Below are 18,507 nucleotides of genomic sequence, written 5' to 3'. Positions count from 1 at the left end.
CAGATGTTGGTAGTAAACGAAAGAGAAAAGTTTTCTCTTTCATAAACTGTTGTGAACTATGTTCTCCTAGTAACGATTTGTCTGGAATTTCCATTCAAAGTGGATTTTGACAGTTGGCTTTTAGGCCGTAATCATATGTTTGTCGAGAATTAATCTAATTAATACTAGGGGCAGATCACTCTAGAAATATATAACAAATTTGCATCAAATTAGAAAAAAATGCATTTAATTTCCATTTTTGCATCACCTTTGCACTCCCTCGCAGAAAATTTTGTTTAACAAATGTCCTACGCTGATTCACTTTGTTCGACGTTTTGTTGAATGTAGGACTGATTTTTTGTAGGGTTTTGACGTCTTACACGCAACGCAAAATACATTGCACGCAACGCAAAATACATTTAGAATTTTTATTTTGATGGAAAGAAATGCATTTAATTTAGCTGATTTTTAAACATGCATCACAAGTGATCTGCCCCTAGAATTAACGGGTGCCCGTCAAAAAAATTTAAACTTAATGCTACGTCGCACAACTTCTGACCCTACTCTCCCCCTCGTCACACTTCGTCACAAATTTGGTATACCCTCCCTACCCCCCAAAATGCTACGTCATTTATTCATGGCCCCTTTCATTGACTGTATGGTACAATAAGATGAAGCAAGATAAGCAAATCACCCTACCCCTGAGTTTAGTATAACTATTCTGTATTTACGTTAATTTTCATGCAGAAATGAAAGAAGACTACACAAAGTAAACTACTTTAACAAGTAGCACCTGCTGATACAAAGAAATAGACCATGTACTACAAGATAATTAACATACGCTTAACATGACTCTCTAAATACATATATCAGGTACAATCTCATCCAAAGTGAATTAAAGAAATGTAAAACAATAACCCTTCGTAACCTTTAGACCCGTTTTCACACGGTTCACTCGAATGGCCACCGTTGTAGAAACGAGAGGGGAGAGCGAAATCTTGATTCCCAGCCAAGTGGAACAAATTATTTTAAAAAAACCGAATGTTGTGCGAACGACGCATTTATAAGACAAAAGTGTTCCGCCTGAAGTACCATCCTGCTATTTTTATGGGTAAGTCATTTTCCTTTCGCCTTTTCTTCCATTTAACACAGTAGAAAGAAAATTCCAACACACTACGATGAAATTTGAGGATACCTCTATAAAAATTTTACTCCATAATAAATTAAACTCAGAGACGTTTCCACTTATTACATTGTCTTCCTGCTACCTATAATCGAGCTCCTGCCAACAGTTGGTAAACGCATGGGAATGCAAACCACGTCAATTCGACCATGTGGAAAACTCACTTCCTACCGTAAAAACAAATTTACAATGATGTTCTCCAATTATAAAACCAAACTCACCGTATTTTTGCAGGACTCCGATCGGTACGAGGAATTTATGCTCAGACTTCCCGGTTTCGCACATTCGTGCACTGGAGACTGTGATTGGCTGTGCGTCAGCAGTGGTCGCTCGTAATCATCGGGTGGTTCAGGCATAGTAGGCGATCCAATGTACAGTTTTTCTTTGGCAATGCGAACAAGAGAATCCACCCCGACAGTCTTATTGTCGATTTCGTTCGACTTTTGTGACTCCAGCACGATGCGTCCTTGGCGCACCTCGATATAACGAGGCGGCGAAATCGAATCGCTCACGATAGCATCACGTTCGGCCTTCAAGAACTCGATATAACGTGGCGGAGGTATGATTTCGTTTGATCCTTCCCTATCCGGCTCGTACTGGTTGTCGGCCGATACAGATCTGAAAAAGAAAGAGCAACATTTGTTATTAATACAGGGGACTCTTTGCTGTTAATGGACTAATACACTAGTCAGGAACCAGACTGGTTAGCATAAATGACATCTGTACAAGTAGCTCAGACCGTTTCATTAAGATATATTCATTATTATAGTGAAGCTAGTACTGGATCAACAACCCGGGTGTACCAGGACAGAATAGAAGAAACATGATATTTGTTATTCAATTCAAATGAGGAATTAGGTTGCTCCATCGGGCATGGTGATTCGGTACAACATGACGGCGGTGTTGTGTACATAACGAGCTCAAATATAGTGACAATGTACCACTTAGTCAAGCTTGAGCGAACTCAAGAATTGTGTATATTCTGAGCTTATGCTAATTGGCCAAATAACAAGCCAAACAACATGTTGTTCGTACTTATTATTGACACCTGTGTATGCTTTCCAAGAATATTCACTGTGGATAGCGGGGCTCACGAACAAATATAAAATAAGAAATGACTTCATGTGCTGGGGTAAAGCAATTAGCATTGACTTCATCATCATGATTTCAATATTAGCCACATCTTTAATATAGTTTCCTGTAATCAATTATTATCTTTACAAATCCGTTTTGTTATGGTTTGATTTTATCTCAAATAAAATCAATTATGCTGCTTATTCCTATATTGATTTAATAATAAATGCGAAATCTAATGGGAAACCAATTAACTTTTTTTATTTTTCAGGCAACTGAAAGTGATCCAGAATGAATCCAGCAAAACAAATGTCATTTGTTTGCTATATATGGTAAAGAGCCTATTTTGGATCTATAAGGGAGGGTTTCGTTAATTAATTGTCCTACAATCGATGGAGTACGTGTCAACATCTTAGCTTCGTTCTTAGAAACCAATGTAAAAACAAAGTTAACCTGAAAACGGTAAAATTCTCGTGTTTGAAACCAACGAAAACTCGAATCGTGTGCATCACCCGTTTAAATATATCATTCCCGAAATCATTGTAACTATTTCCAAAGTTTTCATATAACACTGACTAAGAAGGAAAAATTCCTGATATATTCCAATCATTATAATTCAAGTATTCAACAACCATACTCATTTTAGTTATCATTTCAATATCAGCTGTGTATTGGGATAAGCACGTTTTCACTTTTACCTTTCCAGAGACTTAAAAAACACGTGTTTCATAATTTTGAGATAAATTTTGAGAATTTGGTAAAACGGTTTTAAAACCGCACTGCGTTCTGTCGGGTTCTTTCTTGATAAACCGTGCGGCTGCGATAAATGTGCGGCCAAATAAAATTAATCTTATAACCTCTTTGAAAATAACATCGCAACAAAATAACAATTATTTCGTCGAAAGTATAAATATTTATCTAGTAAGCTAGTAACGAATGGCAACTTTTTGTGTATGATGCAATGATACTCACTAGCGCGGTGAGTGTTGGAAAGTCTGAAGGGACCACTCACTCATAATAAGAAATGAACCATAGATTTTATATACAAAGTAGTGGCGAAAAAGTGCACTAAGTTCGTAATATTTTTAAAGTGTGTTATGCACATTTTATTTGTAAAAGCGAAAGACAGTTGGTTGGTAGTACTATCGAAGATAGAAAAACCAAGTTAAATTAAAAGAAATATTCAAGCTTGTCGGAGTTATGGCCCATTCCCCGAAGCGTGTTTTTTGGCAGAGGTTTGCGGTGAATGCTCTCCAAGCCGAACCGCTCAACTAAAATCCAAAAACTAAAAATATTATTGAAGAAAAGTGTATTGTGGAGTACTTGAATGGATAGTCACATGATTACTATCGATAAACTCACCTCCCTCCGTCCTAGCATTTTCAAACCAGTGGAAAGAATTTAAGAGATGTGAAACAAAGTCCCATCGAAAAACGTACACATTTCATCCGTTTCTTGAATATACAGTAGTACTTCCGAAAAAAAAATCCAATTCATTCGTTGTTGACGAATAGAAAGAGTGTTTTCACATTCGCATTTCAAACATTGAATAAAACATAAATACGCTATGACGAACAGCTTTGTTGTGAGTGTAATATTGAAAGCATTCCGTTACAGATAATCTCTTTTAAAAATACTATATTTTAATTTGAGGAAAATAGCATAATAATATTTGGAATGGTTAACGATTAAACAAGTAAGTTTATGTATTGTCCCAGTGATGGCATTTCACCCTAGTGATGCACTGGCGCATAAGTGTGATGCCTACACAGAGGATACAATGATCACACACCACAGAAAAAAGCAGAACGCTCTTTCTTTCGGAGCTGTATAGACCGATTTCAAGTGTGCGCTGGTGTTGAGGTAGTTGGGTACGAGATAACCGTGCTCTCTTGCTCTTTAATTCTCTGTGGCGCGCTCAGATTATGTCACCACCGCGCGCGCCACAGAGTCGCTGTGGTGTATTCACTGGCGTGGTTTCACTGGCGTGTATTCACTGGCGTGTGATCTTTGGTTTATTTTCGTCTTACAAGCAGCAGCGCGGTTGAGATTGATTTGATTTGCACAGGTTGTTTGTTGCGTTGTGTTGTGAAGATGGTGGTGGTTTATTTCAAGCTTGAATGATTTTCTTCTGAAGATTTCATACAAGTTGCTTGGTAAAGCGAACGAGTTTATAAAGTATTGTTACACTACCTGCAAAACTAAAAGTACTCGGTCCTCGGAGCAAATTGGGAAAACTTTTTACGTATAGAGAGTTTTGTAATGACCAGAGGCACCTGATATGCAAACTCGTGTTATAAGTATTAATAGTTTTATTATAACTTAATCCTACAAGTTTAAAACGAAATCTTAGATTTCGTCGACAGGCTTGACATATTCAGTAAAATTAGGTATACGCTTGTGACGATAATTAATTTACATACAACATCACAATTGAGCGTACACCCGTTATTCATTCGTTCATTTGTCTATTATTTTGCGTGGAAATCGTTTAAACAGCAGGCGAAAGCGAATGTTTCAAGAGCATAGGAGCTAGGAACGGGATTCTGCGTGTCAATGAGCGAAATAAATTGGCTCAGTTTTGGGGTCAAGAAAAAAGGCCACTAGTGTTCACGCTTATTTTAAATGAACAATGAATCTTGTGTTCCATAAAAGGATGTTATAAATGGGTCAGCAGCAACAATTTTTATTAAACGTATTCTAGATTTTTGCGTCAGTTAGTATTTTATACCGTAATTATAATGCACGGATTCATTGCACGTAATATCAACAGCAAAGTATTAGGTATCTGGTAGTATCTGTCGGAATCTCTGTCAATCTCTATGAAATTTTCGTATTTTCAAGTAACAAATAAGGTGTTTGCTCATTATAACATTCTTGAATGAGGTGTTTTATCAAAAAGGTACTAGGAACCAGTGTTGGGAAAATATCAAAATATCAATGTTCACAACAGAATCTTTTCATCGCCGATTTTCTAATAAAAAGTTCACTAATATAAAATATCGCTACGGAAAAATCGTCAATGAACTTCAAGAGTGCCGATGTTTGGGAACATTATTCGGTTCAAGCAAATATCGGAAGAAGAAAAGATCGCTTGCGATAAAAGTTCGAATATATAGAAAAAAGTTCGCCCTATGAAAACATCGTGCACGATCTTCGAATAGGGGATTTCCGAGGGATTTCCAAAGATTCCAAAAACCTGTAGATTAACATGATATAAAAAACTACGTTCTATAATATTACGGCGATAGCTCAATGGGATAAAGCGTCAGGCTACTTTAGTGTCAACGAAGCTTTCTTTAGAAGCCATCGTGTGACAAAAAAACTTTTCATCAATCGACAGAATTAAAATGGGAAAGAATTAAAATGGTGCTTCAGTGTGATGTGCAAAGCATCACTAAAAGCGTTTTTCACTTCCGAATGTCTCTTTTTCGATGTTGCTTTGGACAACGCAACAACCTGTGCAAATCAAATCAATCTCATCCGCGCTGCTGCTTGTAAGACGAAAACAAACCAAAGATCACACGCCAGTGAATACACGCCAGTGAAACCACGCCAGTGAATACACCACAGCGACTCTGTGGCGCGCGCGGTGGCGAATTTATCTGAGTGCGCCACAGAGAATTTCAAGGGCTCTTCTTCACACTCTAGATCGTTCCAGTGTTGGGTGTATGAAAATTTACCTCTGCCATCAACATGCGCTTACACATATCAAATACGGTGGTGTATATGAACGAAAGAGAAGCGCTCTCGTTTTGCTTGCCAGAGTGTGGGGAGTAATTTCAATTTCTCTTTACTGCACAGAGGATAGGGACATCACTGTGTTGTCCCCAATACCAAGACAAATATAATATAATCAGTTAGAAAATGGTTTATAAATATAACGTATGTGCCCCACTATGCATGAATACGTTAGACATATTGAACATTAGGCATAATGGACGATTGACATAATGAATGTTAAGTATAAATTATCATGTTGAAGTATCACTTGGTCGGTGTTAAGTCAGGCTGAGCTAAGTCGCAAAATCTTGAAAAAGAGATAGGTAATGATAGCACTGGATAAAGATTTCATCAGCTATATTCGACTTTTACCAGATTTGAATTGTGTTATAATAAGCAAGAATTATAGCAAAAATAAATTTCGAATTATAACGCAAAGAGTCCAGCGATTCAAATTGTAAACTCGTTTTTCTCGAAAACATTACAATGTCGCTTAGTCCGGTCTGACTTAACACCGACCACTTCAAGAAACTTATTTTTTTGGCGATGATGGCCTCGGGCGGTAAGAGCGTGAATGTTTGAACTTTTTTTGGTGTTGTAGAATTACTCTGAAAGCTAATCAAACTTGATTAACATTTTGTCTGCTGTATATACTTGAAGAAATCTTTGCTCAAATAAATGAAGTAAGCCAATTTCTTGATTGCTTGCTAGGCGGAAATTCAGTTTGCGTTAATTTCTCGATATACAACCGATAAATTGCACATTACAAAAATAGGCTCAACACTCTAGTTTAAAATCAATCTCATTTGTATAAAGGTACGAATAACTCACACTAACTTAGATTAGTTCTTACATGCATGCATGGCGTAATTGTCAAAAAGAAAAAAAATATGCCTTGAACGCCGCGCTTTCGATTTTCATGAAAATCAAGCAACTTATGTAGAATATTGTTAAAGTACTTTTATTTCGGTTTTTGTGAAGATCTAGTACACGGTAGGGGAGAGTGAGGACACTTGATCCTTGGGGATATTTGATTCCCCTTCCATATCGCAGAATCTAAACACAAAAAGTTATCACAATATAAAAAGAAAATGACATTTTTGGTAGTTTATGATGTTTAAAAAACAAATCAAATGAATTACAATTGTTTCGGAAAAGTTGTATCATATTTTTGAAAATATGGGTTAAAATTCATCTCGAAGATCTTTTTACGATTTTTTGAACGATTGTGTGAGTTCGTCGAACTAATTATTTACGAATATATTCAACTACAATTACTTTATTAGGGCTTTTGTTTAAAAAACACGTTTTTCGAAGAAATAGTTACACAACTTCTACAAAAAAAACTAAATTTCGTTCACCTCATACAACAGGTACATTTGATCCCTGTAACACTGGGTACTCTTGATCCCTATCATTAACTCTCACACACAATTCCGAAATGTATAGGAATAGAAATAATCTCTTACATAAAGTACCTGACAGTGTAAATGGAACTAAAATGTTTGTTTCGCAAACAAATTTTGATATACATTATTGAATGTTGGAAAAGGCAGTCAAACAGCACTGATTTACTGCAAATATCAGACTTCACTTTCTGTTCTCTGTTTGTTTAGCCCTAGTAGGCACACAATTTACCACACGTTTTTACAAAAAACTTAATTTTTACATGATTTTCAAAACTGTTAATATTACTGACAGGACATGGTATTTGGATTTACATATTATTCACAGCTCTTACAATTTGAATTGACTGCAAAATAACGATATTTGCAATCAAAATTTTTATTTCATTAAAACAGTTATGTGAAAGAAAAACAAAAGTGGGATCAAGTGTACCCACTCTCCCCTACCATTTTCGTTTTCGATTATTGCACCATTGCTCGTTCGTCCTTAATGTAATGGTGTCGGTTTATTTTAAGAATTTCATAAACCGTATCTTCTCAATCAGTCCTGATCCGGAATAATTTGATTACCAGATTATGATGACTACATCTCTTATTTGAGCGTAAGTTTGTGTTTCTCAATATTTGGGGCAATAGAGATTGAATCCATTTTAAGATAATTTTAAAAGGTTTAAAATCATTTGGATAATCTTTATCCAGTGGTACAATTTGACAAGGCCGTTCATACTACGAATTTTTTTTCATAAAAGTTGAAGTTCTGGGGCATTTTGTCATTCAAATCAATTTTTCTCATGTATATATCTAGTATAATTCTTCAATAAATTTCAAAAGAATAGCTAATATTCCATTTACGCACACTTTCAAGAGACACATTAAGAATTTGCTACGGTAGTGTATAAGCAAGGCCGCGAAACTTTTTCGAAGAGGATTAATCAACGTCTGTGCAGATTAGTACAATTCTTCATTTCTGTTATGCCTGGAAACACTAACTTGGGATGGGACGTCACAGATATTTGTATAAACCAGAGGAATTTAGTGTCACAATATTTTTCAGCCTGAAGATCCCACTGGTGAAGTCCAAAAAATTCCATTATTTGGAGCTCCTTATTTAATTTCTTTCTTTTGAAAGGTGTCGTGAAAATAAAAAAAAATGAAACTGATCCTGATTCAAAAACCATAGTTCCAGCCTAACTCGAATTGTACATCTACAATTTATGATTCGATGAAACAACACCAAAAGGAAAATACACATTTAAGAAGGTCAACATGGCAGAAATAATTACCTTCTCCCTCCAACTTCGAAAAATTATTCTCCGTATACTGTGCCCGTTTCCGACTAAGTACGTCCGGGCATATTTACGAAACATGTAGCATAAATAGCACCCCTTTGCGATCGTTATATAAAATTTGAATATGAATGTTGGCCCTTCGTTTCTTACCAAAAATACTCACTGACGCAGGATTGTATGTAAGGAATGTGAACCGCAATAATGCTAGTTTGTAAATTAATATTTTGCATAATGAAACAACTTTTATAATTAACTCTGTGACCAGAAGTCATTCAAATGTATTGCTCAGGTTTACAGATGGGAGCAAACTTGCCCATAAATTCCCACAAGTTCCATCAAATAGTTGTAGACCGAAGGGTCGGTCGATTGCTTTTCCGGATCAATGCTTCAGCCACCCTGAAGTGATTAAATTATTTACATAAATTACAAAGGGACAGACCTTTCTTCTCAAGAAGGATTACTTATCATGAGTTTGTGATATAGTTTCGCAAGCAAGCGGGTTAACAAAGTACATAAATTTTACTTCAACAGGAAAACTTCTTCATCCATCCAGAGAACCTAGTGAACATCTTTCACCAGGTTTCCCACATTGAAACGGTTGAAATATCCCCTAGTTAGGTATGAATGGAATATAAAGTTTGCCAAAAAAAATCCGACGAGGACATTATTCCAAAACACTGGCTGTGCGGCACGAGCTGTCATAAAAGAAGACATGATGAATCGCAACTCGATATCTAACCAGCACATGCCACTTCCCCACCCCCATCGACGTCACGAAGCGGCCGAGTTCAATTAAGGGCATTTTGCGAGTGCACGCACTCGAGTGAAATTGAAAATTAATGTGTCTATCTGATTTTGACGTGCCTGGGCTTGGATATTGGATGGTGCACAAACAAAGCGAGGGTTGCCGTAGGGGCTTTTTTCGGGGATTTGCTGGCTTCATTCTTCGCCGCCCCACGAGGGGTACGAAACTGAATGAATAGGGATGACGCATTGAGGCTTGCGAATATTTATATCAACAAATTGCTACGGGATTGGCATGGAAACGTCATGTGACAGACACTGAGAAACGTTTTTACAACTGGTTGGATAAAAAACTCGATTTTTACTTGAATCAATCAGTAAGCTCCTGGAGATTCAGTATGAGAAATAGATTCAAAGAATTTCGCGAAATAAATCAAAAGCTGGTGAGAGGCAATCTTCTGCAATTACCAAGAATATCCTTCGTGGTCTGCTTTCAATTTAGCGAAAATTCTCAGAATACCTGAATCAGTAGTGTGCAGCACTGTTAAGGGGATTATATAGAATTTTAGTGTAAAGATATGTAGCTACACTTTATTGAATACAATTTCCGCAAAACTCGTTTATTTTCAAAGAGGCTTGCCATGGCTATGGTTACAGTCCAACAACTCAACTGAAAGTATACATTAGTCGGACACTAACTTAACCCTTTCATGGCCGTGTTGTTAATAAATAACATCGTTTTCAAACAGCTATAACTTTTCATTTAGGCAAGCTTTGCTCACAAAATTAAGTAAGGCGAATAAATATAACTAATACCTTTCATTTGGGCACTAACAGTTTCAAGTATCAGTTCGAGTACTGAAGTTATTGCAATTAGTCTGATTAGATCCCAATGGAGCAGTGATGCCAGGGACAGTTTACGTTGACAACGTAAAATGAAATTTTCTTATATGTTCGTTATTTCGTAATATTATTGAAAACTGATAAAACCTATCAATTTTGACTGTCTTTGACTACGTTCTCCACGCAATTGGACTATTGTAAATATTCTAGAAGAATTGTATTGAGCATTGGAAGTTAAAAAATGAGCAGCTTCTAGCACTGCGAAGGAAGCACCTATCTTTATGAACAAAGGTTTTCGTGTTTCTTGACTATATCATTTTCAAGCGAAAATAGTTATGCACAGAAAAAAAGTTGATCGTGAAAGAGTTAATGACAGGGCTAAACTAGTGCCGTATTTACACTAGCGCCAAAAAACGAAAACACTATTTGTGTTTCGGAGCAAACCCCTAGTTCTGTATGATGTCCCACAAGAAAAGTAGTTCTGATTAAGCTGATGAGAATAAATGCAGTCGAAACTTCACTAACTTGTGTCGGATTCTGATAAGACGTCAAAACGCAAATTCCGTAATTAATGTGGTTACAGGTTAGAAAAACTTTTTCGGTAATCCGAATCACCGCAACATTTGTAGAAAAACATGATTTCGAGATAATCGCGTTTAAAGTTTCAAGTAACAACCACGCCCCCATAAGAAAGCAAGATTAAAAAACGCTATAACTTTCCATCTACTACTTGTATCTCTATGAGAAATTGGGAAAACATTCTTAAGAAGCCATAACGCAAACAAAAATGTGTTGTGCACTGAGTACATATTCCATTAAATTGATAATAAATTGAAAACTGTATCATATAGAAACAAACTATATTTTACGAAGATATAGAAAAATTAAAACGTCAACGATTGTGACAATATGCTATATTCCTTCCTAATGAGGAAAAACCACCAAAATTTCTTCCCAGGGGGAAAATTTTCGATGAAACTACTTTTGTGCGTGAATGGCACAAATCCTGTATTAAGATTGGAGCAATGTTTAATTTGAATTTACTCCGTAAGGGGGCATTTCAATGAAAATAATAAATTTCAAGTGGTTCTCAGTCACGTTCAAACAAATTTTAATGCAGTTTTTTGAAAATGATCATAAAAGTCGTCTAGTTTCAGGAACAGAGACCACTTTTTCGGAAATAATCGCATTCCGGATATATTGTTGGGAGAGCTTGGGTTATCTTCCTTTCCGAAGAGAAAAAAAAAACTTTTCATCGTTTCTTAAACCAGTCTTGCGACTCATTAAACGTCATAGTATTGCAAAACAAATGGTGACATTCCGAGGGTTTTTGAATGTATTGATCATTCTCCGGGGTACTCCAGGAACCCGGTACCACCAGAAAGGAGGACAATTTTCAACCTATTCTAAAATCCGTCTTGCGAGATGATTCATGATTTTACAAAACAAGTGCACTGGATGACAATTTGAAGGTTATTTTGTCGAAATGTCTACATCCTTGGGTATTCCATGAACCTGGCTCCACCGGGTAAGAGGACAACTTTCGATCAATTCTATAACCCGCCTTGCAACATTTTGCAAAAAAAGTGCATTGCATTACATGTTGTAGGTTATTTGGACAAATTGGCCACATAGTGGGGTATTCCACCGCAAAGGCGGACGATTTCCCATCCATTCCAAAAAGTCAAATTTTGTATTTTTTAGCGTGAAGAACACAAGAAAAAATACAATAGCGCGTTAAAAATTTATGCAAGGCGCTGCTATTTACACAATTACACGGTAAATATAATTTAATAAGATAAATAATATCATTCTATGCGTGTGTAAAATTTCATACAATTATCTAGAGTAGTTTTTAATAAATAAAATTTATGATTTCATCGTGCAATCAAGTTTAAGAGTATATTTTTAACAAAAAGTATTTTTAACGGAATATTTATACAATCAGAAGCAACACATCATATCCCCCATTCAAAAAATATTATTTCACGAAAACCGGTGAGCAGGTGCTAAGCGAATCTTAAAAACTGACTTAAAATCAATAAAATGAGCTAATCGTTGTGATTGATTGTTGCAACGATTTTTGTCGGAAATTACTTATAAAACTCTTCGTCATAATTTCGATTCTGCGCAACTCGTTTGTGCTAAACTAGGGAGGATGCTTTAAAATAATGTTCAGAATTTTGTTCCTTTGAATCGTTTTCTTCCAGTGTTACACAACAGCTTGATGCGATGCTTGGTCTTTTGGTGGATATCGGAGAAACTTTCCAGTTTGCTAATTCGATTTATAACGGTACGTATGTTTGAATTAACTGTAAATGATTAGAGGGAAATATTTGTCTAGATGGGAGAAAATCGTTTAAATACAATGTTTAAGCCAACTTAAAACTTATTCGCGCAAACGTTTTAAAAAACAATTAGTAAGCCCAATAAAAGCGCTCGTCAAGATGCCCCGAAAGGTTTTGTTTTGCAGCACCTGCTGTAAAAATACGGCAGCGTAATCACTGAACACAATCGGTGATGGTAATGTTTATTTTCTCACGTGCAGGCGGCCGCAATTCTACGCCACTCTGATATTACCACATCGCACGGTGGGACGATGAACTATTGGTTATGACACTTTTATATTTTAGTGAGTGTTTCGTCTTATTTGAAGTAGGTACTTTAGTAAATGGCAAAAATTTTTATTAATAGAACACAAAAGACGAAAATACGTTTTCTGGTAATTGCTCAAATTTATAATATTGTCTTTGTAAAGCAAGTGGACGAAATCATGTTGAATTTCTTTATCTAAGATGCTTTATATATATATATATATATATATATATATATATATATATATATATATATATATATATATATATATATATATATATATATATATATATATATATATATATATATATATATATATATATATATATATATATATATATATATATATATATATATATATATATATATATATATATATATATATATATATATATATATATATATATACAGGGTGTTTGGTTCATGGTTAAGAATCTCTCGAGGGTGATACACTGCCATATTTGGAGAAAAAAATTGTTCTACACATACCATCAAATCTCAACCGTTACAGAGTTATGGAACTTTTAGTGTAAAAAACTTATTTGTCTTAAAATACCTCTAACTTTAAAAGTATACTTTATATTTCAAATGTTTGAGTTCCATTCGAAAGGTGAGAAAATTTCGCATTGAGGCATGCCCTCTCATGTTTCAGCTAATGAGTTTCAGTAGCCTTTTCAAAGTAATTTATTGAAAATTAAACAATTTTAAACGATTTTTCGTTCATTTCTTGAAAATCCTAATTCTCATCATTTCAATAATTCAGATTGTTAGTCTTGATAAGCTGCTTAATTCGTTCTTTGACATGATACACTTACCTTTTCTTATTTTCATGATTTTGGGTTATTCTACTTGGATATTTTTGTCTCATTTTCACTAGTACGAGCTCTAATTGAAAAATTATGGCACTTATTGTACTTTTTTTCTTTTTATTCGAAAGCCAGAAAAATTTTACAGTGAAAAATGTATTAATACCTTTCAGTTAAGTGAATTTAGTATTCTTTTAAAAGTAAATTAGTTTAAAGTTAGTGCTATTATTAGCATTTTCGTTATTTTTTTTAAAATAGTAAATAATAAACATCACCATTATTATCAAGGAAATAATGCATCTAAGCAAGTTCTACAGTTCTTTCTTTGACTCCATTCAATTATCTCTTTTGGTTTCGACGCAAAATCGTTTTTATCACATCGTTTCATATGCAAAAATAACGATTTCGAACCCACTACATTTGTGGAGAGCCCATGCTGTGTTAACTATTAAATAGTAGCAAAATGAAAAGAGATATAGACAAAGTGTCTAATAAAAAGTTATAGAGAACATTAAGGGGCATCAAATGAACAATAGTAACGACAAATTTTGTTGATTAATAATTAGAATAATTAAAAAACTCTTCAAAAACACAAATTTTGAGTTATTTCGTTAGTAAAAAATCATTTAGTACACTTAACTAAAAGATATTTGTACATGCATTGATAGGACATTTTCTCAGCTTTCCAATGAAATCTTGTAAATAACGATATAAAGCATATTTTTTAGATTAGAGTCTTTTAAGCACTTGCAAGTCGGTTACAGGAAAAGTATAGTAATGAAATTACAAAGAAATGAGAAGAGATAGAAATATGACGTCCAAGAACAAATTATGAATCGTCCTAAAACCAAACTTTTGGATAATGGATATTGCTAAAATCATACTTCATTATTTCGAGAAAATTAGCAAAACCTCCTCAAAAACACTAACTTTTAACTACTTTACAGCTAAAAGGTAATTAAAACTAATTATTTAAAAAATATGAGAACATCATTCAATAGGAAATTTTCTTACCTTTCGAATGGAACTGAAACATTTAAAATACAAAGTATACTTTTAAAGTTAGAGGTATTTTAAGACAAATAAGTTTTTTACACAAAAAGTTCAATAACTCTGTAACGGTTGAGATTTGATGGTATGTGTAGAACAATTTTTTTTCTCCAAATATGGCAGTGTATCACCCCCGAGAGATTCTTAACCATGAACCAAACACCCTGTATATATATATATATATATATATATATATATATATATATATATATATATATATATATATATATATATATATATATATATATATATATATATATATATATATATATATATATATATATATATATATATATATATATATATATATATATATATATATATATATATATATATATATATATATATATATATATATATATACAGGGTGTTTGGTTCATGGTTAAGAATCTCTCGGGGGTGATACACTGCCATATTTGGAGAAAAAAATTGTTCTACACATACCATCAAATCTCAACCGTTACAGAGTTATGGAACTTTTAGTGTAAAAAACTTATTTGTCTTAAAATACCTCTAACTTTAAAAGTATACTTTATATTTCAAATGTTTGAGTTCCATTCGAAAGGTGAGAAAATTTCGCATTGAGGCATGCCCTCTCATGTTTCAGCTAATGAGTTTCAGTAGCCTTTTCAAAGTAATTTATTGAAAATTAAACAATTTTAAACGATTTTTCCTTCATTTCTTGAAAATCCTAATCCTCATCATTTTAATAATTCAGATTGTTAGTCTTGATAAGCTGCTTAATTCGTTCTTTGACATGATACACTTACCTTTTCTTATTTTCATGATTTTGGGTTATTCTACTTGGATATTTTTGTCTCATTTTCACAAGTACGAGCTCTAATTGAAAAATTATGGCACTTATTGTACTTTTTTTCTTTTTATTCGAAAGCCAGAAAAATTTTACAGTGAAAAATGTATTAATACCTTTCAGTTAAGTGAATTTAGTATTCTTTTAAAAGTAAATTAGTTTAAAGTTAGTGCTTTTATTAGCATTTTCGTTATTTTTTTTAAATAGTAAATAATAAACATCACCATTATTATCATAAAAATAATGCATCTCAGCAAGTTCTACAGTTCTTTCTTTGACTCCATTCAATTATCTCTTTTGGTTTCGACGCAAAATCGTTTTTATCACATCGTTTCATATGCAAAAATAACGATTTCGAACCCACTACATTTGTGGAGAGCCCATGCTGTGTTAACTATTAAATAGTAGCAAAATGAAAAGAGATATAGACAAAGTGTCTAATAAAAAATTATAGAGAACATTAAGGGGCATCAAATGAACAATAGTAACGACAAATTTTGTTGGTTAATAATTAGAATAATTAAAAAACTCTTCAAAAACACAAATTTTGAGTTATTTCGTTAGTAAAAAATAATTTAGTACACTTAACTAAAAGATATTTGTACATGCATTGATAGGACATTTTCTCAGCTTTCCAATGAAATCTTGTAAATAACGATATAAAGCATATTTTTTAGATTAGAGTCTTTTAAGCACTTGCAAGTCGGTTACAGGAAAAGTATAGTAATGAAATTACAAAGAAATGAGAAGAGATAGAAATATGACGTCCAAGAACTAATTATGAATCGTCCCAAAACCCAACTTTTGGATAATGGATATTGCTAAAATCATACTTCATTATTTCGAGAAAATTAGCAAAAACCTCCTCAAAAACACTAACTTTTAACTACTTTACAGCTAAAAGGTAATTAAAACTAATTATTTAAAAAATATGAGAACATCATTCAATGGGAAATTTTCTTACCTTTCGAATGGAACTGAAACATTTAAAATACAAAGTATACTTTTAAAGTTAGAGGTATTTTAAGACAAATAAGTTTTTTACACAAAAAGTTCAATAACTCTGTAACGGTTGAGATTTGATGGTATGTGTAGAACAATTTTTTCCTCCAAATATGGCAGTCTATCACCCCCCGAGAGGTTCTTAACCATGAACCAAACACCCTGTATATATATATATATATATATATATATATATATATATATATATATATATATATATATATATATATATATATATATATATATATATATATATATATATATATATATATATATATATATATATATATATATATATATATATATATATATATATATATATATATATATATATATATATATATATATATATATATATATATATACATATACATATATATATATATATATATATATATATATATATATATATATATATATATATATATATATATATATATATATATATATATATATATATATATATATATATATATATATATATATATATATATATATATATATATATATATATATATATATATATATATATATATATATATATATATATTGAGGAAATAAATTATAGTTAGGTTAGAAATAGAGTAAATATTCCGAATTTTTATTTTATTTATTTTGTAATATTTACAATATTCTAAAAAGTTGTAGATGCTTGAACCAAATTTGTCAAAGGTTTAATAGGGATTGATAGAGTGAATAGTAAATCGTTTCTCGGCAATATCCATATCTATCTAAGCAGAAATCTGTTTTTTTAATATCATTGTTTTAACGCTAAGATATGTTGACGAAAACATAAAAATGCTATAGTCAATAGTTTTGTCACAAATACCAATGATCTTCAAATTGTGATTTCGCCCCACTGTGCTAATGCTATTAACACGCAGTTGCCCAGACCTTCGAGATGGTGAGAAATACTAAAGCCGCCGTTACATACTAACCGCATACAGAAACAGTGGGCTAATAAATTTCTTCTTCAACAGATGCTCTAAAGACGCGACCATTAGCTGCTGCTCCGACAAGATATGAAAAACTTTCACTTTCTTCATGCCCATCAAAGTAGGAAATATCGCTGGTTGATTTCTATTAAAATTAAACGAGTTTACTTGTTACGCGCTCGACGGTGACTTAATTGAATAATGGTCTAACCGGCCATCGGCCCTTTGCCATGGCCAGCGAGAGGGAATCTCCACAACGTCATATTACCTATACGAATCTAGAGAGCTAATCTCAGTGCAACGAACTGTGCTGATCCCATTATCGTCCACTCCTACCAATCAAAACATGTATGGGAATCTCGTGTTGGGCTATTACTGGCTACTTGCAATTTATGATCAGCCGCTACTATACTCTCTGTCTTAACGTGCCATTGCTATGATTGTTGTTGCAGAAACTGCTACCGCTTTTGTTGACGTTCAGTGTAGTGCAGTTTGTTTTTGTTCATATGCAACATACAAACTTTTTTTGATTGGTCATACGACACCCATGATTAAAATTATTTTAATTTGATAGCAGTACAATATTAACAAACCTATAAATCCATATAAGTTCCAATTTTAAGAATAAGCAGTGCAATAAATCTTATGACCCTGGGCTAGTTTAATCCTCTAGTTGAAGAGAGGAGGGGTAAGGTATTTTCGGTGACAAAAATATCATTCTTAAAAATTTATGGGAATTTGAACGGCTGTCGCAGTCAAGCATAAAGCAAAACGGCTGTTCAAATTCCCATAAATCTAACCATCCCAGTCGTCATACGCAGAACATGAAAAAGCTTTAAAAAATATTTTTTGTTTTCGAAACTGAGAGTGTTAGTCTATTTAATTAATTTGCAAATTATGATGCCACATTTGAACAACATTTTCCATAATTTTCACAGTAAAATATGGTTCTTCTTTACGCGGGTAACTAACCCTTGTGAAGGCAAGCTAAAATCTTAACTTTAAAGGGCAAGCCGGGCCTCACAGGCCCGTTTAAATTCAGGCTCCTTTTTGCCTTTCTCATATAG

At 33.3% G+C, this 18,507-nt stretch overlaps 1 protein-coding gene across 3 annotated transcripts in view; it reads right to left on the bottom strand.

The window, feature by feature from the left end:
* The window catches only part of LOC131686689 (uncharacterized), a 209,890-nt gene that overhangs the window by 64,266 nt on the left and 127,117 nt on the right, over positions 1 to 18,507 (bottom strand). For all 3 annotated transcript variants that reach the window (XM_058970572.1, XM_058970573.1, XM_058970574.1), the window contains one exon: positions 1,384 to 1,780. In XM_058970572.1, coding sequence (XP_058826555.1) covers positions 1,384 to 1,780 — 397 coding nt within the window. The remainder of the gene's footprint in view (positions 1 to 1,383; positions 1,781 to 18,507) is intronic.

This window comes from Topomyia yanbarensis, chromosome 3 (genome assembly GCF_030247195.1).
Source record: "Topomyia yanbarensis strain Yona2022 chromosome 3, ASM3024719v1, whole genome shotgun sequence".
Lineage (NCBI taxonomy): Eukaryota > Metazoa > Arthropoda > Insecta > Diptera > Culicidae > Topomyia > Topomyia yanbarensis.
This window is presented reverse-complemented; position numbering and strand designations above follow the sequence as displayed.